The sequence below is a fragment of the Esox lucius genome, chromosome 5, assembly GCF_011004845.1.
Source record: "Esox lucius isolate fEsoLuc1 chromosome 5, fEsoLuc1.pri, whole genome shotgun sequence".
NCBI classification, from domain to species: domain Eukaryota; kingdom Metazoa; phylum Chordata; class Actinopteri; order Esociformes; family Esocidae; genus Esox; species Esox lucius.
The window spans coordinates 26456987-26479619 of NC_047573.1; the positions used below are offsets into that span (position 1 = coordinate 26456987).

Genomic DNA, 22633 nt, shown 5'->3' on the forward strand with positions numbered 1-22633 from the left:
ATCCCCTATGTAGTTGTACAAAGTCAAAATCTCATACATTTTATGTATAGGAGGTACTTGTCATTTAGTCATAATCCTACAGTAGTAATTGACAACACTGTCTATACTGTATTTCTGATTGCTAATTTAAAGGACACAAAATTTGCTTTTCTTTGATAAACTAGCATTTCATAAACACACATTTCTAGGTGACCCCAAAATTTGAACTGCAGTATTCATGTATTTGAGCAATTTTATATTACATATTGCTCAAAATGTCATTGCCGGACAGTAATTGTCAGTACGAAGTTTGTGACTCTTAAAGCAACATCAACTGACCAGGCTATTTACTATAGCCTATTATGATTGTGTGAAAGTTATGAATCTTATAATACAAAAGTATATATTTTGATAATGTGAAAGTTAGTTCATTACGTTCTGAAAGCACTCGTCTGCAAAATGTGCTCCACAAATTGTAGACTTATTGCTAACTTGGGTCCATCCTGAATTTGGGAAACAAATGCAGTCCACTTCTCCTTTACGTTTTAATCTTTGGGAAAGTTGAATAACTGCTGTAAATCACAATAACACTCAAATACACAGTAACAACTTAACTTGTTTAGTGGTCAAGCTAACTTATAGAGTTCTTTATACTTTGGTCATACTAATTACACCTGACTTAGTTCCAAGAGTTGATTAAATTCAGAGAAAGTGCAGATTTTTCTGTGTATACCCTTTGCATTTTCTGTAAAAAACAAGATTTTAAAACCTATTCCCTAAACCCTAAATAATTTTCACTCTTGGTACTGGGGGTGTCACAATATACCGGTACTGACGATAACCGTGACATTTTAAAATTAAATATTGATATCATGTTAACAATACACATGATAATATCGTATTCACTAGGCAAAACTGAAGTTGTATTTTTCCAAAAACGCGTCTCGGTTTTTTGATACCTTATTCATGTCACCTATAGACAAACAATGCATGTGCATAAGGAGACTGGACCTAAACACTGACGTTGGAATCAACTCTGGGAGAGATCCGTAAAGACGCTTTATTTTTGGAGCCTATTCACATGGAAAAAAGGACGTTGTATAAAAAAACACTTTAAACTAAGTTGAAGATGATAATTTGACTGATAGCATTTTCTCTACATACTGTGATAATATTGTTACGGTGAATTATTTTGGCCAAGATAATCCATACCATACCATCTTCTTCCGCTTATCCGGGGCCGGGTCGCGGGGGCAGCAGTCTAAGCAGGGATGCCCAGACTTCCCTCTCCCCAGACACTTCCTCTAGCTCTTCCGGGGGGACACCGAGGCATTCCCAGGCCAGCCGGGAGACATAGTCCCTCCAGCGTGTCCTAGGTCTTCCCCGGGGTCTCCTCCCGGTGGGACGGGACCGGAACACCTTCCCAGGAAGGCATTCCGGAGGCATCCGAAAAAGATGCCCAAGCCACCTCTCGATGTGGAGGAGCAGCGGCTCTACTCTGAGCTCCTCCCGGGTGACCGAGCTTCTCACCCTATCTCTAAGGGATCGCCCGGCCACCCTGCGGAGAAAGCTCATTTCGGCCGCCTGTATCCGGGATCTTGTCCTTTCGGTCATGACCCAAAGCTCATGACCATAGGTGAGAGTAGGAACGTAGATTGACTGGTAAATCGAGAGCTTCGCCTTGCGGCTCAGCTCTTTCTTCACCACGACAGACCGATACATCGACTGCATTACTGCAGAAGCTGCACCGATCCGTCTGTCAATCTCCCGTTCCATCCTTCCCTCACTCGTGAACAAGACCCCTAGATACTTAAACTCCTCCACTTGAGGCAGGCACTCTCCACCAACCTGAAGCGGGCAAGCCACCCTTTTCCGACTGAGGACCATGGCCTCGGATTTGGAGGTAATGATTTTCATCCCCACCGCTTCACACTCGGCTGCAAACCGTCCCAGCGCATGCTGAAGGTCCTGGTTAGAAGGGGCCAACACGACAACATCATCTTCAAAAAGCAGAGACGAAATTGTGTGGTCCCCAAACCTGACACCCTCTGGCCCCTGGCTGCGCCTAGAAATTCTGTCCATAAAAATTACGAACAGAACCGGTGACAAAGGGCAGCCCTGCCGGAGTCCAACATGCACTGGGAACAAGTCTGACTTACTGCCGGCAATGCGGACCAAGCTCCTGCTTCGGTTGTACAGGGACCTGACAGCCCTTAGCAAAGGACCCAGGACCCCATATTCCCCAAGCACCCTCCACAAGATGCCGCGAGGGACACAGTCGAATGCCTTCTCCAAATCCACAAAACACATGTGGATTGGTTGGGCAAACTCCCATGAACCCTCCAACACCCCGTAGAGGGTATAGAGCTGGTCCAGTGTTCCACGGCCCGGACGAAAACCACACTGTTCCTCTTGAATCCGAGGTTCTACTATCGGCCGTATTCTCCTCTCCAGTACCCTGGCATAGACTTTCCCGGGGAGGCTGAGAAGTGTGATCCCCCTATAGTTGGAACACACCCTCCGGTCCCCCTTCTTAAAAAGAGGGACCACCACCCTGGTCTGCCATCCCAGAGGCACTGTCCCCGACCGCCACGCGATGTTGCACAGGCGTGTCAACCAAGACAGCCCCACAACATCCAGAGACTTGAGGTACTCAGGGCGGATCTCATCCACCCCCGGTGCCTTGCCACCGAGGAGTTTCTTGACCACCTCAGTGACTTCAGCCCGGGTGATGGACGAGTCCACCTCTGAGCCCTCATCCTCTACTTCCTCAATGGAAGAAGTGACAGCGGGATTGAGGAGATCCTCGAAGTATTCCTTCCACCGCCCGACGACATCCTCAGTTGAGGTCAACAGCTGCCCACCTCTACTGTAAACAGCGTTGGTAGGGCACTGTTTCCCTCTCCTGAGGCGCCGGATGGTTTGCCAGAATCTCTTCGAGGCCAGCCGATAGTCCTTCTCCATGGCCTCACCGAACTCCTCCCAGGCCCGAGTTTTTGCCTCCACAACCACCCGGGCTGCAGCCCGCTTGGCCTGTCGGTACCCGTCAGCTGCGTCAGGAGTCCCACAAGCCAACCAGGCCTGATAGGACTCCTTCTTCAGCTTGACGGCATCCCTTACTTCCGGTGTCCACCACCGGGTTCGGGGATTGCCGCCTCAACAGGCACCGGAGACCTTACGGCCACAGCTCCGAGCGGCCGCTTCGACAATGGCGGTGGAGAACATGGTCCACTCGGACTCAATATCTCCAACCTCCCTCGGGATCCAGTCGAAGCTCTGCCGGAGGTGGGAGTTAAAGATCTCTCTGACAGGAGACTCGGCCAGACGTTCCCAGCAGACCCTTACAGTACGCTTGGGCCTGCCGAGTCTGTCCAGCTTTCTCCCCCGCCATCGGATCCAACTCACCACCAGGTGGTGATCAGTTGACAGCTCCGCCCCTCTCTTCACCCGAGTGTCCAAGACATACGGCCGCAGGTCAGATGAGACGACAACAAAGTCGATCATCGACCTGCGGCCTAGGGTGTCCTGGTGCCACGTGCACTGATGGACACCCTTATGCTTGAACATGGTGTTCGTTATGGACAAACTGTGACTAGCACAGAAGTCCAATAACTGAACACCACTCGGGTTCAGATCAGGGGGGCCGTTCCTCCCAATCACGCCCCTCCAGGTGTCACTGTCGCTGCCCACGTGGGCGTTGAAGTCCCCCAGTAGAACAATAGAGTCCCCAGTCGGAGCACTTTCCAGCACCCCTCCCAGAGACTCCAAGAAGGTCGGGTACTCTGCACTGCCGTTCGGCCCGTAGGCACAAACAACAGTGAGAGACCTATCCCCGACCCGTAGGCGCAGGGAAACGACCCTCTCGTTCACCGGGGTAAACTCCAACACATGGCGGCAGAGCTGGGGAGCTATAAGCAAACCCACACCAGCCCGCCGCCTCTCACCATGGGCAACTCCAGAGTGGTGAAGAGTCCATCCTCTCTCAAGGAGTGTGGTTCCAGAGCCCAAGCCGTGCGTAGAGGTGATCCCGACTACCTCTAATCGGAACCTCTCAACCTCACGCACTAACTCAGGCTCCTTCCCCGCCAGCGAGGTGACATTCCACGTCCCTAGAGCTAGTTTCCGTGTCCAGAGATCGGGTTGTCTAGGCCCCTGCCTTCGACTGCCGCCCGATCCTCTTCGCACCGGCCCCTTATGGTCCCTCCTGTGGGTGGTGAGCCCACGGGAGGGCGGCCCCACGTCACCCGTTCGGGCTGAGCCCAGCCGGGCCCCATGGGGGAAGGCCCGGCCATCAGGCGCTCGCATACGAGCCCCAACCCCGGGCCTGGCTCCAGGGTGGGGCCCCGGCTGCGCCATACCGGGCGACGTCACGGTACTCATAATGTTGTTCTTCATTAAGGGGGGTTTGAACCAAGATAATCATGTAGTGAAAATCCTATCTGGTGACAGCCCCAGTTGGTGCACCTGTTGGGACCGAATCGCTGGTGAACACACAAATGGAGGGCATAGTTGGTGATTTGGGAAATAGGCCATCTCTATCATCCTAACTCTCTGTCTGTCTCTCCACAGTGGGATGTTTTTCGATGGAAACTTTTCATATGGGATCGAGCCTGTTCTCAATTCCCGTGGTCAGGTGTCTGTGAGTATCGGAATGAGAGAGAGTGGAACCTGGGATTGGGTCAGATGCATGTGTGTGTCCGGACAATTCAAAAAGTAAAACTCCTTACTGAAAAAACATAAAGAGAATGTCCTGTATTGACTGGGACAGTGAAATGGACCTTAACCCTGCAGTGTTCATCTTAAAGTTCAGGATGAAATGAAAGAACTCCAGATGTCCTAACAACTAATTTATTTTGCTATGGCTACATTTCCCCGGCTCTATGCTAGCTCAGCGAGTACTATGGAGACAATCTGTTGCTTTTCTGTACTTTTTTCTCCCTCATTCCAGTGTCTTTCTCTTTCCATCCCATCTTTTCCATCTTCATATATTTTACTGGCAGTGCAGATCGAGTCACACTGTCTGTGGCTTACAATTTGGAAGGTATTGAGTTGAAACACAATACCACATTGTGAAGAGAGAGACAGAGACAGATAGCAAGGTAGAAATAGAGTGAGGGAGACAGAGAGAGACAGGGAGAGAGAGAGAGAGAGAGAGAGAGAGAGAAATAGAGAGAGAGAGGGAGAAATAGAGAGAGAGAAGGAGAAATAGAGAGAGAGACAGAGAGAGATACAGAGAGAGAAAGACAGAGAGAGAGAGGGAAAAACTGAAACGCAGAGAGAGAACCAGAATACCAAGGCTTGATTATAAATGAACACACAACACCAGTGTCTGCGCAGTGTTTTCCTTTTCAAACCTCCATGCTTACGTATGCCTCACATTTTGTAATCTAGTCATACAGTTGTAATAAACAGTAGTAGTGAATGTGGACAACACAGTGCAGTACAGTTGTAATAAACAGTAGTAGTGAATGTGGCCAACACAGTGCAGTACAGTTGTAATAAACAGTAGTACTGAATGTGGCCAACACAGTGCAGTACAGTTGTAATAAACAGTAGTAGTGAATGTGGCCAACACAGTGCAGTACATTTGTAATAAACAGTAGTACTGAATGTGGCCAACACAGTGCAGTACAGTTGTAATAAACAGTAGTAGTGAATGTGGACAACACAGTGCAGTACAGTTGTAATAAACAGTAGTAGTGAATGTGGACAACACAGTGCAGTACATTTGTAATAAACAGTAGTACTGAATGTGGCCAACACAGTGCAGTACAGTTGTAATAAACAGTAGTAGTGAATGTGGACAACACAGTGCAGTACAGTTGTAATAAACAGTAGTACTGAATGTGGCCAACACAGTGCAGTACAGTTGTAATAAACAGTAGTAGTGAATGTGGCCAACACAGTGCAGTACAGTTGTAATAAACAGTAGTAGTGAATGTGGACAACACAGTGCAGTACAGTTGTAATAAACAGTAATAGTGAATGTGGACAACACAGTGCAGAACAGTTGTAATAAACAGTAATAGTGAATGTGGACAACACAGTGCAGGCTTGATAGAATTCAGCCCTGAATCTCTTTTTCCTCCTTTTCTCCCCTCTTCTCTATCTCGCCATAGCATCAACTCCAATGTCACTCTTTGCTGACTCATTGGCTGTCTTTGAAGCTCCCGGTTGAACCATTATCCCATCTGTCCCCTCCTCGCGTCCAGGAATAACAATAACGGCCGTCTTTGCCATCGGAGCCGAAAGCCATTTTCTATACAAACATTATGCACTTCTCATCCCAGCCACACAATACTTAACCCCGCAGAAAACGGGATGCTTGACAAATATACTATAATCTCTCATGCTGTGATCATGTAACGAGACTATACTGTATTTAGGTTATAAATATTTCGCTCGGATTCTAATAGGAAGTAAGCTTGGTCCCAGCCTCGGGCATTAGGAGCCAGCAGCAGTGCGGGATGTACTCTGGTTGATTTGATGTATATGATGGAGCCGACAAGGTGAAAGAGAAAATCTGTCACGCTGTCCTTCAGCGGGAAAGTCAACACTAATGGCTCGTGTAAGTCGCTCTCAATAAGTGTCATCTAAAATGTGCATATGAACCAGGGATAAGCAGGCCGAAACAAAAGGACTTGGAATGAGAGAGAAAAGTGAGTGTTGAAGGAAAGGAAAGATGGAGAAGAAGAAGCAAGGGGTTGGGTAGAAGATGGGTTAATAAAGAGGGTCTGAAGGCTATTACCTTGGGACGAAGGTTAATCGCGCTGCCGCTCACGGCTCCATTACATGGACTGGAACGATCGATGTGGTCTCTCACTACACCCACCCCCCCTCTACCGACTATCCAATCCCCCCCCCCCCCGCCCCCCCGAAATGGACCATTTTCATAAAGTATTTAGCGCCCTGTCTCCTGCTCAAGTTAGACTCTCCATGTTGCCCAGAAATCCTCCATGATGGTGTTAGTGCAATTTTGTAATCCCATCATTGGATCAAATATGCATGAAGGTGCTTTGCTTTCAACTGTCATAGAGAACATGTTATTGCCCGGTTGCACACAGGGAAAACGATTCATAGTCAATTACAGTTACAGCACGTAATCATTGTGAATCAATTGTGTCTCTAGAATGGAGGTTACAGACTTTTTCTGTGTTCCGTTTTGCCACAATAATAGTCCACCGATTGCACTGTAACAATTTGTCATTGGTTCTTAATCTGATTCCGACTCTGGTTCCGACTCTGGTTCTGACTCTGGTTTGTTCTGTAGGAGCAGAGTGATCACGTGGTGTATCGAATGCCTAACCTGGACCTGCTACTGCCGCCACACTGTGCAGGTGAAACCTTTAGCGAAAATTTTACCAACACTTTTTATGGACAGCCTATTAAGTCCTTCTGTAAACTACAAATATAATTATCCCTTATCCTAACCTTTTTCATAAACCTACCCATGATCTTAGAAAGCAGTTACTTGTAAACAGATCATGAATTGATAGTTTGTTGATAGAACGGAATTAATATTTGGACCTCAGGACACTTCAAAGAAAGTGTGACCTTTGTCTCCACCTTTCTGTGGTGCATCTCAACAGTAGAGACTTACTCTTGCTTCGTCCTTACCTCTCCAGTCCTAAAGCCTCAATATACTTTATTTAAGCTAAAAACATTTCTTATTGACTGTGAACCACTGTGTGTCCTCATCCACTCTCAATCTCTTCTCTTCCTCTCTCTTTCTCACCCTGTCTCTTATTTTCCGTCTGCCGTCCTTGTCCTTTCCTCTGTCCCTGATCTGTCTCCTCTTCATCATCCATCTCCTCCCTTCAACCCCACCCCCCTTCCGCAGGTTGCTCTTTGAACAGCAGTGACAGTGAAGAAGAGAACTCTGACAATGTTACCGACGATGCGCACGAAGACGATGGTGTCTGGTCCGAGCCCAACGAGCCCGTCTTCACGGACGAAGCCTTAAGACGAACAAAGAGACAGGTGACGCTTAAAGCTGCTTCACAGACTACCACAGACTACCACAGACCACCACAGACCACCACAGACCGCCACAGACTACCACAGACCCCCACAGACCACCACAGACCACCACAGACCACAACAGACCACCACAGACCACCACAGACTACCACAGACTACCACAGACCACCACAGACTACCACTCATGCTCAGGCGCATCGAGACACACACAGGCACCTGTTGTTAAAACACACGCACTATTTCCCGAATTCACACTGCTGCTTAGACACTCGTGACACAGCCCACAATGATACAATTGGTTTGCATTTTTTTGCGGTGTTTGGACCTGTTTACAGTAATCTGAAGCGTAACACAACCAATTTTATTCTTGTTGCAAGCTCAAGTATCTGCCTTATGCATTGGCTGTCGAGTAGTAAGAGTGGAATGCCTGAGTAACCCGAGCCAGCCACCGTATTTTTATTTTCAGTCACAAATACTGTTATTAAGCCAAAATTCTTTTGCATTCTATAGTCCAAGTACTTCGGCTATAGAGTTTCACCTGCTGCAGTACATCACAGTAGTCTTCTGGTTTTGCCCCCACTAAGGTGAAAGGCTGAATCCCAAATGCCAGCCTATTCCCTATATATAGTGCACTACATTCCACCAGGGCCCATACAGTGAACAGGGAGCCATTTAAGACTGAAGTGAAGTAGCTCTCTCTCGCTCCCCGCAGGTCAGACGCGGTCAACGCACCGTCCTCACTGAGACCAAGTACATCGAGCTGATGGTGGTCAACGACCACGACCTGGTACGTTTCCACTGATGTAGGCTATGGATATGCTGTGTTGTATCGTTTGACAGACTGAAGTCTGACAGACCAAAAATGGAAACCTGATTTAAAGGTCGCAAACCTGTCCTGTTTGTGTACACTGTCACGCTTTCTTCAGTGATCCAAAAGCCTGAACCTAGAGAGCCCCAATATTGCTAGTTCTTGTTATAGCCCCTCATTTAACTCCAACAGCTTTGTTTGCTGAACCGGGCGTTTCACTTGTGTAGGCAGCAATGGCTGCAGAAGCTGTCCTGGAACAGGAGTAAGATCCCTGTCCAATGTAAACTAAGGTGAAGGGTTTCAGGGGTCTCTCTGATGGTACCTGGTTGAGAAACCTGTCTCTCTTTTATCCTCAACAACCTGCTGCTGGTCACTTCGGACTCCTGCCGGCTTTAGTTTGTGCAGCTTCGTCGGTCGTCATCGCAGACCAGGAACTTTGCCAAAGCTGTTGTCAATATGGCAGATGCGGTGAGTACAGACGTGCATACTGGACACATGACACCGATTCATAGGTCTCTGCCCTGGTTTCCTGCATCTCATATAATTGACTTTAAGGATATTGACAGATTTGGGGAGTAACGGATTACAAATCAATAAACCAGCTTAGTTTAGTCGGCCCGCAATAGAACATTTTACCACCTCAAGATTTGAACCCAGGTCCCCCGCATGAAAGGCTGTGTCATTAACCACTACACCACAGAGCTGTATAGTTGCTAGGTGTCAGTATAGCCTCTTGGCTCTACCCTGAAACAAATCCTCTTTTGCCACTGACCCTTTGACACGTACGATCACACCGGTGTGATCAATCTAGAGTGGTCCCTGAAGCGTACGATCACACCAGTGTGATTAGAACGTCATGTTTAGAACGTACCATTAGCATACCTAGCTACAAGTAACGTAACAATGGCTGGTAAAACCGCGCTATTATTTACTCACATCTAGCTCAAACAGTGTTTATAACTTTATTTCCTGATTGTAATTGTTTCAAGACCATACTATGATATTAACCAGGCAGAAAGCATTCAAATCGGGACAAGAAGTGTTACTTACGTACCAACAGACAGCCAACACTAATACACAAAAAACGAATTATATTAGCGACTACTACCGATCAAAACCGTTGCAAAAACTTTCTAGAAGTTACGTTCCCCGTTGTATGCATTTTATATAGTTTATTCATTTTCACTGCACTGAATTACTGGTCACGATTTGTTAGCTAGCGGGCAGCTGACGTTTGCTAGCGGTTAGCTGACGTTTTCTAGCTTGCTACAGTTATAAATCAACCAACTTTTGCAGCTCTTAGAATTCGAGTCAACGAGAGAAGCTTGCAATGCAATGCATGTAGTGTTCCTTACCTAGCAAGGTGACTGTTCAAATGCTGGCGTGAGTTCAAATGCTGCAGAGTACTGAAGTCACGCGCAAAAAAACTCACGCTGGGGGGTCGGTAAGGAATATTTGAAACTCACGCGTGAAAAGGTTAATAGTTAATTGGTCATTCGTGAATGACATTGATAGAGTTAAACTGACTAATGTTTCTTACTATGTATTGTGTTTGCCACTGACCGTTTTAACAGTGTATTAACCAGTAATAAGCTTTACCGGTATCTACTAACTTACTGGAATAGTCATAAGAATTGAGCAATTGCTAGCGAGGCTGCCAAAGCTGTTTCATTTCATGGCATAAGAACATATTTTTTTCTTTCATGGCATAACAACATACTTTTCATTCGTGAATGGCATTCATACAATAAACATCAATAAAGGTAACGATTACTAACTTTTTCATCAAGTGAAAAGACGAGAGACTCAGAATCTTCCAGAAATAATAAATGTTGTTACTCTCAATCGATTCAAACGTAGGTCTTCCATATGAGATACACAGTTTTTAACCACTACACCACGGCATCAAAAGTTTCAGCAGTTGCCAGACTCCATTTAGGATTGTGTTAAATAGGCTTACTAGTATCTACTAACTTCCTGGAATAATCATAAGAATTGAACAATTTCTAGCAAGACTTCAGATGAACTATTCCATGCCAGAAACAGTCGCAATATAACCGTATACAGTTTCCGGTTTTAGCCAGCAAAGTTTTCGCCAATACGGAATAATTCACAATGTGTACTTCGCTTTGCCTGTGAGGAGATACGAACTCGGGGACCTATAGTTCACAAGCCCGCTTCTCTAACCACTACGCTATTTAACAAGGGTCAGGCACTCAGTCAGTCAGTAAGAGACATTCGCTCTTCTTAGCCGGCTCTGCTTATGCGCTCCGGCAAAAACGCAGTCCGGCAAATTCGAGTTGCACCGAATAACTTTTACAGGAATTTTAATGTAGAGATGTAGAGATGTAGCACATCATATTGAAGTTAAAAACAATGGTTTAGAAACCCATTTCCAAAGGCACTGTAGCCGACACAACCCATAAGGTAAAATGCGAATTCAGCTATGTAAACTCTAACATTGATTGATCCCGCAAAAGGTGTTCAGTTGGTTATAGGCTATTCCTATTTGTTTTCCAATGCCTCTTAATATGAAAGTAATCTAAAAGTAATTCAAAGTAATCAGATTATGTTACTGAGTTTGAGTAATCAAAAAGTTACATTACTGATTACAAATGTGGACAGGTAACTTGTAAATGTAACGGATTACATTTAAAAAGTAACCTACCCAACCCTGGATATTGATACTCATCTATAGACCATTCAATAGTTCAGGGCCAAGTTACATTTCAGAGCCACGCTTTCAGTCTGAACCCTCCAGACTCCTCAGGTCATCAGGATCTGGTCTGCTAACCATTCCTAGAGTAAAGACAAAGGTTGGTAAAGTAGCGTTCAGTCATTATGCTGCGCAGAACTGCCAGAGACTTGTTCCAATGTTGACCGCTTTTAAGTCTACACTGCAAAAATGTTGCCAATGGAACAAGACAATTGAACTATTTTTGAGGAGATATTTGCTTGAAATAAGTGAAATAATCTGCCAATGGAACAAGACAAATTACACGATATTCAAGGCATATTTTCTAAAAACAAGCAGTATATTTTAGCTTGTTACGAAAAATTTACCTTATTTTAAGGATGGTTAGATTTTTTTATTTGAAAACAAGTTAAATATACTTGATAAGACAGAAATTTTTTGCATAGGATAAAAGCCTATGTTTTCTACTGCCTTTTATTAATCTTTTCATAATATTTCAGCCCTCATAAATGTGCAGTTTTCTTTTAATGCTTTGTTTTTTATGCAAAATGTATTTCTAGTATGCCAGATGTTTCTTTTTTCTTTTTAGACCTAATGTAAAGCACTTTCATTCGTCCCCGTTTATGTGCTGTACAAATAAACTTGCCTTACACGTTGTAAAAAACATTCAAATGACAACCAATATAATAATAACGGATTACTTGTTGTGGTGGTTGTGCCAAGAGGGCACATATAGCTGTTTTAGCTGCTCGATATCTTCATTTGCAGTTTTTTACCCTAGATCTATAAGGGGCAGCTCAACACTCGGATTGTGCTGGTCGCCATGGAGACATGGTCGTCCCAGAACATGGTCTCAGTGGGCGACGACCCCTTGCTGACCCTTAGGGACTTCATGAAGTACAGGAAGGAGAGCATCAAGGAGCGCAGCGACGCCACACACCTCTTCTCGTAGGTTGAACGATTGAAACCACAGAGAAGCTAATATAAATTATATCGTAATACGCATGCTGTTCAGAATGACGCATTTCCCAAGTCTGTTCTCTGCTTGATTCTGGCTGTCTCGACAGAAGACGACAAGGCGAAAGCACATAGATTGTTGTAAGCATGTTTTTACACCCGTCGTAACACACGTGGCGTGATCGCTCCTGTTATGCCCCATGTGTCCTGTAGGGGGAGGACTTTCCGGAGCAGCCGCAGTGGGACGGCCTACATTGGTGGGATCTGCTCCCTCACACGGGGGGGAGGGGTCAACGAGGTGGGTCCTTCAATACATTTTCCTATAGGGGCGGGTTTTTTGAAGATTCCTGAGGCATAGCCAGGTGACAGACTATTTGGAAATGGCTGAGTACAGGGTGTACGTGGTCACACTTTTCTTGGGTGTCTTTCAGTACGGCAACGTGGGTCCCATGGCCATCACCCTTTGTCAGAGCCTGGGGCAGAACATTGGCATGATGTGGAACAAAGAACGCCCAAACGCTGGTGAGAACCTGCATCCATCCGCCTCACTGTCATCTGTACATACTTCTACTGTCACAGTAAAAAAGAAGCAGGTGCAATCTGGAGAATTATTAACAGCAAAGCGGCTTCTTTCCAATTCAAATCCAATGTTATTTATAAAGTAATTTTTTCATGAACAGTTACAACCAAGTGACAGTGAGTAGGAAGACTCTAGTCTTGTATCTCTTCGCCTGCTATATCCTTGTCCCTCATCATGTGACCTGTTATTATTCCTAGTCCCTAGTCATGTGACTTGTCCTTATTCCAAGTCCCTCATCATGTGACCTGTCCTTATTCCTAGTCCTTCGCCATGTGACCTGTCCTTATTCCTAGTCCCTCATCCTGTGACCTCATCCTGTGACCTGTCCTTATTCCTAGTCCTTAGTCATGTGACCTGTTCTTATTCCTAGTCCCTCCTCATGTGACCTGTCCTTGTCTCTGTGGTCCAATAGGAGACTGCAGGTGTCCCGACCCATGGCTGGGCTGCATCATGGAAGACACCGGCTACTATCTTCCTCGGAAGTTCTCTCGCTGCAGTGTGGATGAGTACCTGCGCTTCCTCCAGCAGGGCGGGGGCAGCTGCCTCTTCAATAAGCCCACCAAGGTGAGCTCTGGTCAGGGGTAGAGCTGGTGGGAAGGTGGTTAGAATAACCCAGAAAACATTGAGCTGTGTTTTCTTCCCCTGTGCTGACTCCTGCCCCAATGATGTTTCCTACAGCTGCTGGACTCTCCAGAGTGTGGCAATGGCTTTGTGGAGGTGGGGGAGGAGTGTGACTGCGGGTCACAGGTGGTGAGTCCTACCACCAAGCCCTTAGCCAGTGTGTTAGCCAGTGTGTTGATCCGTGTCGTAGAGATGCAAGTGTTTGTATAAATGCACTTAACCAGTGCAGAATAGTTGCAGGAGTGCGTAAAAACATGCGCTAACCTGTTGCATAATTGCGTGTCTCTGTGTGTCTGTGTGTTAACCTGTGGTATGGTTGCGTGTGCGTATGAGTGCGAACCTGTTATGTGGTTTTGTGTTTGTCTGTGTTAACCTGTTGCATGGTTGCGTGTCTCTGTGTGTCTGTGTGTTAACCTGTTGCATGGTTGCGTGTCTCTGTGTGTCTGCGTTAACCTGTTGCATGGTTGCAGGAGTGTGCGCGAAGTGGTGGAGCCTGCTGTAAGAAGTGCACCCTGACTCACGACGCCATGTGTAGCAACGGCCTCTGCTGTAGAAGCTGTAAGGTTTGTGCCATTTACTTCTAATTAATAACGGGGTACTTTGAATCCTGATTGCTCAATAGATGCCAATCTCATTAAGTTAACTGGTTTATGGTCGCCATTAGGCATCTCTGGGTTTTATGGTTCATTGCCATAATGTCATGGCTGAGAACTCTGTGACGTGACTCTGTGACGTGTCAGGGCTAAGAAAAACTCACAATCGTGCTGGGGCTGATATCAGTTAATAAAATTATGTTAAGTTAGTAGGACAGTAATTCTAGTAGGTTACACAGGTAAAAGTGTAATATCACCACTGTATATTCAAGCAATAAAGCACAAGGGGGTGTGGTATATTGCCAATATACAGTGCTGATATTACACTTTTACCTGTGTAACCTACTAGAATTACTGTCCTACTAACTTAACATAATTTTATTAACTGATATCAGCCCCAGCACGATTGTCATTTCTAACTGAAGATTTACAGCATGTTCCATTGTTATTTTCACGATATTGGGGATGGCATTCATAGAAGCATTATACTTGGATTCTGTGTTAAAATATGTATGAAATTAGGTGCTACATATAGGCTATGTTTGCCAGAGATTGAGGAGATTCCGGATTTTGAGGACATTCCAAAATGTTTCACTCATTACATCTTTGTCCTAGTGCATTTCCATGAGGTTTTGGTGACTTTCTGTATGTTCCATACACTCTGTTTTGTTAAGTTGATGTGATTGTCTGTGATTGTTAGTACGAGCTGAGAGGGGTAACGTGTCGTGAGGTGACCAATGACTGTGACGTCCCTGAGATGTGTACTGGAGACTCGAGCCAGGTGAGTCAGCGCTCATAGTATCCTCAGAGTGAGAAAGGCTCACATGCTATCCCCCTTCTTTCCGCAATTATAGTTGAAAAAGAACATTCTCTGTGATGGACCATTGATAAAGTATCACTTAATCACTTAAGTGATAATCACTTTAAAAACAAGAAACCAGGCAAGCCTAGTTCAGCCGGCCCGCAATAGAAAGTGTTGCCTTGAGATTCAAACCCGGGTCACCCACATGAAAGGCTGTGTCATTAACCACTACACCACGGAGCTGTACATTCACCCAGCTGTCAGTATAGACTGTTGTCTCTACCCATTACAAATCCTCTTTTGCCACTGGCCATTTTAATAGTTAATTGGCCATTCGTGAATGACATTGATACAGTTAAACTGACTAATGTTACTTACTAAGTTTACCTCCACCACAAATAGCGTCTATGTATTGCATTTGCAACTGGCCGTTTTAACAGCGTATTAGCCAGTAATAAGCTTTACCGGTATCTGCTAAGTTAATGCAATAGTCATAAGAATTGAGCAATTGCTAGCGAGTCTGCCAAAGCTATTTCATTTCAACATACTTTTTTCTTTCATTCGTGAAATGACATTAATACAGTAACTATCAACTAACTTTTTCATCAAGTGAAAAGGCGAAAGAAGCGTGGAATCTACCAGAAATAATTTATAAATGTCGTTGCTCTCAATAGATTCGAACTTAGGTCTTCCACATGAGAGGCACTGTCTTTAACCACTACGCCACAGCATTACATGTTTCAGCAGTCAGATTGTGTTAAACTGACTAACATTTCTTAAGTTTACCTCCACCATAGCGTCTATGAACTGTATTGCTTTTGCCACTGTCCATTTTCAATCAATCACATTTATTTATAAAGCCCTTTTTACAACAGCACTTGTCACAAAGTGCTTTTACAGAAACACCCGGCCTTAAACCCCAAGGAGTAAACAACAGTAGTGTTGAATTTCAGTGGCTAGGAAAAACTCCCTAAGAAGGCCGAAATTTAGGAAGAAACCTAGAGAGGACCCAGGCTCAGAGGGGTGACCAGTCCTCTTAAGGCTGTGCCGGGTGAGATATTAAGAGTCCAATTGGAATAATTAATAAATGCATGTGGGCTAAATCCAGAGTCTATTTAAATTTAGACTAGGTTAGAATTATGACCAGATGGACAAGGACAGGGACAGCAACGGGCCCCCCAAACCAGGTACTCCGCAGGTGTGGACCAGGACCTCATGTCCTCCTAAAGTTTAAAACAGAGACTGGGAAAATTCAGAAAATGCATTCCTCATATCAACAACAATTTATAGTGGAGAAGGAGAACTTAGTGGGGAAGGAGAACTGACCCCATCCCCCAGCACAATAGTATAGCAGCTTAAGACCTTGGGAATGAGACGGGGGGTCCGGCGACACTGTGGCCCTACCCGGGGGAGGCCCCGGACAGGGCCCAACAGGCAGGAAATCAATCCACCCACATTGCCAGGGATCAACCAAAGGGACACCCACCAACCGCAACCACCCTGAATGATGCTGAGTATTGCCAGCAGAGTACAGCCCAATTGCACAAGTGCGCAACAGAGAGACAACAACAAGCCAGTGACTCTTCCGATGAGAGCCCACCTGGCAAGACAGCAAGGGTGGACAGTATCAAGCCTTTCTGGTCACCTTCACACCCCCGGGCCAGGCTACACCTAATCATAAACCGTACTGTAGAGATTAATTTGCACTGAGTTCGCATTTCTAACCTTAATTGGCAGATCATTCCACAGTAGTGCAGTTTTAACAGCTTATTAGCTATTAATAGGCTTACTAGTATCTACTAACTTCCTAGGAATAATCATAAGAATTTAGCAAGCGAGTCTGAAGATGAACTTTTCCATGCCAGAAACAGTCGCAATATAACCGTGTACAGTTTCAGTTAACGTAACTACTGTATGTTAAGCCAGCAAAAGTGTTTGTCTATCCTGACCCAAAAGGCATGCATGGATGCGTCGTTCGAAAATCCACCAGAAACAATCGCAATATAACCGTAAACTGTTTTATTTCAGGCTTACTGCAATGTAGATACTGACATTTTTGGCCAGCAAAGTTTTCGTCTATACGGAATAATTCATAATGCGTACATCGTTTCGCCTGCGAGGAGATACGAACTCGGGGGCCTGTAGTTCACAAGTCCGCTTCTCTAACCACTACGGCTCCACTTACGCGGTCCGGCAAAAATGTACTCTCTTTCAAAGTGAAAACTGTTTTTTACTCTAGGTTATTTTTAAGGGATATCTTAGCTTTTGAATGAGTGATTAATGGTCACAGGGATTATAAAACATATTTAAAAATTAGAAGCACGTTAACCACCTATGTTGATTAAATGTGTTATTTAACTTCCTGAACCATAGATGGGATGGAGGGTGTGAGCCCAAGTTTAATGCTCAGGCAACTCCGACATACTCCACAGTTGCCATGTTTCACTTTTCTACTGCCATACCCTGAAACTGTAAACAATGTAAGAAGCATTTTTGCATTTTTGCATTTTTTTTTTTTTTTGCATGTGTGTACAGCATGGCATTGAACAAGTCAACCAGGCTCATTTATTCACATGGTGATTTCCCGTCTGTAGTGTCCTCACAATGTCCACAAACTGGATGGCTACATGTGTGATGCGGGCCAGGTATGTGGATGCAGCAATTTGGCTTTCATTAAATAGATTTATAGATGTACAAAACAATACCTCAACATAGTAATGTAATATATTCTGAAATCTTTTTTTCTCAGGGACGTTGTTATGGAGGTCGTTGTAAGACCAGAGATGGACAGTGCAAAACTCTCTGGGGCTACAGTGAGTAAAACCAACCATCATCGTTATTCTGACAATACACTGGATTGAGTGCTCTGCTTTTTTCCTGTATTTTTCGGAGCCAAGTAAAGCCTCTTCCTCTCTGGTAAAAATCCACAACACTAGTACCATTCATTAAGTCTTATGGCATTACTCTTATTGTTACCTCCTCCTGCTGGACATGTCAGGTATTGCAGGGCATGGTTGAATAGGTCCCCAGTAGTTTAAACTACATTCTGTTGTCCAATGTGTGTGTGTGACTGTATGTGTGGTTCACAGACTCAGCCGACCGTTTATGCTATGAGAAGCTGAACTCTGAGGGCACAGAGAAGGGCAACTGTGGCCCAGACTCCAGTGGCCACGGCTGGGTGCAGTGTAACAAGCAGTATGTGACCACGCTCTTTGACGCTTTGGATGTTCTGATGCCTGCAGCACTCCCAAGCCCTATTTTTCACATTATTGTAACAAACTATTTGGTTGTCAAGCCCCTCTCTCTGTCTCTTCTTTTGTCTGTCAATCACTCCTCTCTCCATCTTTTTTCTTTCTGTTACTCCCTCTGTCTCTTTTTCGTTTGTTGTTCCCTCCTCTCTGTCATTCGCCCTTTCTATCTTTCGTTTTTTCTGCTCCCTCGGCGTCGTTCTATTTCCCTCTCTCTTCCTCTCTCCCGCTTTCTCTCCCTCAGGGATGTGCTCTGTGGGTTCCTGCTGTGCACCAACATGTCTGCTAAGCCGAGGTTTGGTGAACTGCAGGGGGACATGACCAGCCTGACCATCTACCACCAGAACAGATACCTGGACTGCCGGTGAGACAGAGAGAGAGAGAGAGACAGAAATAGAGAAATAGTAAGAAAGATGAAAGGTAAATTGAGATGGCTGGAGAGTATGTGAAATATGGTACGGGGAAAGGGGAGAGTGAGAAGATGAGGAAAGAGAGAGAGAGGTGGATGGAGGGAGGGAAGACAAGCACGGTTATTTGATTCTGTACCTAACGAAAGGCTGAGGGTGAAGCACAGTGCCACAGTGATCAAATACAGTAGTGTTGATGTATGGCTGTTTAAGTTACATTACCTGTGGGTGTGTGTGCTAAAACATCTTACACAAATGTACATACTGTACTTAATTTAGCCGATGTTCTTATCCAGAGTGACATACTATTATAATGAGTCCATGCATTTTGATACGTCCACAAACGTGCCGTTGCACGCACTTACCATAAGCAAACAGTTTCTTGCATTTGCTTTAAGGGTCATTCAATAAAATAAAAAAATAAAAAAAGATATCCAAATCTATGGAGATCAGTGAGCACTGCTGGATCAATAATTAGAAAGTGGAAGATACACCACCCAGGCACAGCGAAGAAAAAGCTTTTCTTCAAAACTCAGCGCTCAAAGAAGGAGTCTTGTTAGAGAAGTCACTAATCACTTTGAAGGAGCTACAGATTTCAGTGACTGGGAGTGAAGTGATGGTGCATGGATGGCACACTGATCAATCATATCAAGCAAATATGCCAAGAAGAATTAGCAAAAAACGCAGAGCTGGTACTAACTTGCCCGAAAACACTCATTGAAGTTATTAAAAGTGTATTTGCTGTTTTGCATAAAAACAAGGCTCTACCAAATATTAGTGTGTGAGTGTTAAATACACATGTAAGCAATATACAATTTTTTACATAGATTTCCCAGCAGTACAATAACAGATTTTGAGTGCGAGTGTTTTGAAATCAAATCAAAGAGAATGTCATGTAAATTGAATTATTATTTTGTCATGATATTCCTGAAGTAGAAGTATATTTTAAGTTATTAATATACCTCACCCTGCCAATAAGATGTTCAGGTAGTGGTCTATTACCGCTTGGTTTCGTGTTTGTGCCAGTGGTGGCCACGCAGTGCTGGAGGACGGCTCAGACCTGGGCTACGTGGAGGACGGGACACCTTGCGGTCCCAATATGATGTGCCTGGACCGACGTTGCCTCCCTGTCCCCACCTTCAACCTCAGCAGCTGCCCGGGATCTAGTCCCGGATCTCGCATCTGCTCCCATCACGGGGTAGGCTGGTTTCCATGTAGCATAACATGTTTTTCTGAGATGCCCTGCTAAACACACAACCCTGAAGTCAGAGTTGTTTCGTTTGAGTGTGGGTCTTAATCTAGATTGGTGCTACTAACCCTGGTGGTGCTTGAATTCCTTGACATTCTGACGCAGTTAATGAACTGCTTGACCCCTTCCCAGACCTGCAGTAATGAGATGAGGTGTATATGTGATCCGGATTACACTGGGAAAGACTGCAGTGTCTACGACCCCATCCCTGACCCCACCCCTCCAGAGGGCCCTGAGAAATATAAGGGTGTGTATCTTGCTGATCTCAATGTTATTAAACCATAAATACATCTTTATGACACTATTAAACAACCTTATTAAACCTTATTCATTACCATGTCTCATAATGTCTTTATGACACTTGTTAGAGATACGTATTCAACTTTATTCAGTACCATGTTTCATAACGTCCTTATGACACTTATTAGAGAACCTTATGAAACTGTATTCAGTACCATGTCTCATAACATCCTTATGACACTTATTAGAGAACCTTATGAAACTGTATTCAGCACCATGTCTGATAACATCCTTTTGACACTTATTAGAAAACCTTATTACACTGTATTCAGTACCATGTCTCAACATCCTTATGACACTTATTAGAAAAACGTATCACACTGTATTCAGTGCCATGTCTCATATCGTCAATATGAGCCTTATTAGAGAACCTTATTACACTGTATTCAGTACAATTTCACAATATCCTTGTTGAGAATGTCTCTGTTACAATCTCTATAAGAAGATTTTATATGGAGCCAAATTGAGCTCAAATGTATTGACTGTAAGAAAAGAAAAATTTAACTGAAATATTTCATAGTATGAAAAAACTAAATTCAGTTGTATGAAAAAAATAGATTCAAGCGTGGAAAAAGTGCATGCTAAAATCATTAAATGTTCAACCACGTTCGCTTCTTCTTTCGATTACAATTTCTCCCCACCTTCATTTGAATCATGTTTTCTCAAAACCAAGTTTTGAGCCTCTGTTGGCGTGGAGGCGGGGCTTTATCTGGGAATTGAATTCTCGATTTGCCATGAATCACGCCATTATGAAGTGAAAATCATAGCCTTTCCATGCACTGCTTTCCCAACGCAACCTGTGGGGAGAAGTTTAAGAATTGTGTAAACTAGGCTAAATGTGTACATTTAAGAAGAATAATAAACTGTTATTCACAGGTTGCATCAACGTCACTGTTGCCATGGTCACAGACACAGATATTGATGAAAGTTTAACATGCTCTGGAGATACTATGTACCCCAACATAATACTATGTACCCCAACATAATATGCTCCAGTGACCAGGGTGACAGGAGCATATAAAACACGGCAAACTCACAGCTCGTCAGGCCTATCATTTCACAGTCTAAAGTGTGTACTATGGTTCATTTAACTAATTAATTACTATCGATTCTTAATGTAGAACATTTTCCGTTACTGGTATGTCAAAAAATATATATACATATATCAAATGCGGTAAAAGTTTATACTTAACTAGATTGTTTTTGCTGTGATGTTTTCAAACCATAAGGCTTAGAACTAATTATAATTGGCCCCTGTCTAACTTCAGTCACTCTAACACCTTAAACTTTCATGAATATTTGTGTCTGTGACCATGGCAACAGTGACGTCGATGCAACCTGTAAATAACAGTTTATTATTCTGTTTAAATGTACACATTTAGCCTAGTTTATACAATTCTTAAACTTCTCTCCACAGGATGCATTGGGAAAGCAGTGCATGGAAAGGCTATGAATTTCACCTTATAATGGTGTGCTTCACAGCTAATTGGGTGCGATTGAATTTAGTTTTTTCATACTATGAAATATTTCAGTTACGTTTTTTTACGTTTTGAGCTCAATTTGGCTCCATAATATTATTTGGCTCCAACATATCGGCAACAACTGCTTTCATGATTACTTAAGAACAGAATCTTTTGTCTACCGTATAAAAAAAAAAAAAAGCAATATTTATACATGACATTCAAGCACAGTGTAAAAAATTTAGATGCATATGTTTTATTGTCTAATTCTGAATGCCTCGGTGAGACAAAAAAAACTGAAACGCAATTCTCTGGTCATGGGATAATAACATGTCACCCTTCTCTGACAGGAATTGAAAGTAGGCAAATTACAACAAATTAAGGACAGTACATTTTAATATTAGTTATTATATATCAATGATGGGCCAATCGTTTTGGACAAACAAGTAAAAAGAAAAATCCACACATTTCTATTTGTTCGCAATGGTGAGATTAAAAAATAATATAAAATGGATGAATGCAGCATATAATTGAAGTTCAGGTGATGTGAATTGCACAATAAATGGATATTCGTCTGGTGATGATTTGACTATAGGAATATTTAAAGATACAGTTGTGCTCATAAGTTTGCATACCTTGGCAGATGTTTTGGCATTGATTAAAAAAATATGACTGATCATGCAAAAAAACTTTGTTGAAGGATAGTGATCATATGAAGCCATTTATCATCACATAGTTGTTTGGCTCCTTTTTAAATCATAATGACAACAGAAATCACCCAAAAGTTTACATACACTTCAATATTTGGCCTTGTTAAAGACACACAAGGTGACACACAGGTGAAAATGGCAATTAAAGGGGACTTTCCAACACCTGTGGGTTTTTAAATTGCAATTAGTGTCTGTGTATAAATAGTCAATGAGTTTGTTAGCTCTCATGTGGATGCCCTGAGCA

General features: G+C 43.9%; 1 protein-coding gene across 3 annotated transcripts in view; it reads left to right on the plus strand.

The window, feature by feature from the left end:
• The window catches only part of adam11 (ADAM metallopeptidase domain 11), a 55207-nt gene that overhangs the window by 25416 nt on the left and 7158 nt on the right, over nucleotides 1-22633 (plus strand). For 2 of the 3 annotated variants that reach the window (XM_010904459.4, XM_010904451.4), the window contains exons 6-23: nucleotides 4549-4618; nucleotides 7250-7316; nucleotides 7820-7959; nucleotides 8672-8746; nucleotides 9164-9235; nucleotides 12244-12410; nucleotides 12633-12717; nucleotides 12851-12941; nucleotides 13412-13563; nucleotides 13678-13749; nucleotides 14091-14183; nucleotides 14914-14994; nucleotides 17610-17660; nucleotides 17765-17828; nucleotides 18105-18210; nucleotides 18508-18627; nucleotides 19697-19868; nucleotides 20052-20166. In XM_010904459.4, coding sequence (XP_010902761.2) covers nucleotides 4549-4618; nucleotides 7250-7316; nucleotides 7820-7959; nucleotides 8672-8746; nucleotides 9164-9235; nucleotides 12244-12410; nucleotides 12633-12717; nucleotides 12851-12941; nucleotides 13412-13563; nucleotides 13678-13749; nucleotides 14091-14183; nucleotides 14914-14994; nucleotides 17610-17660; nucleotides 17765-17828; nucleotides 18105-18210; nucleotides 18508-18627; nucleotides 19697-19868; nucleotides 20052-20166 — 1793 coding nt within the window. The remainder of the gene's footprint in view (nucleotides 1-4548; nucleotides 4619-7249; nucleotides 7317-7819; nucleotides 7960-8671; nucleotides 8747-9163; nucleotides 9236-12243; nucleotides 12411-12632; nucleotides 12718-12850; nucleotides 12942-13411; nucleotides 13564-13677; nucleotides 13750-14090; nucleotides 14184-14913; nucleotides 14995-17609; nucleotides 17661-17764; nucleotides 17829-18104; nucleotides 18211-18507; nucleotides 18628-19696; nucleotides 19869-20051; nucleotides 20167-22633) is intronic. The other variant, XM_020046877.2, reaches the window with a different exon arrangement.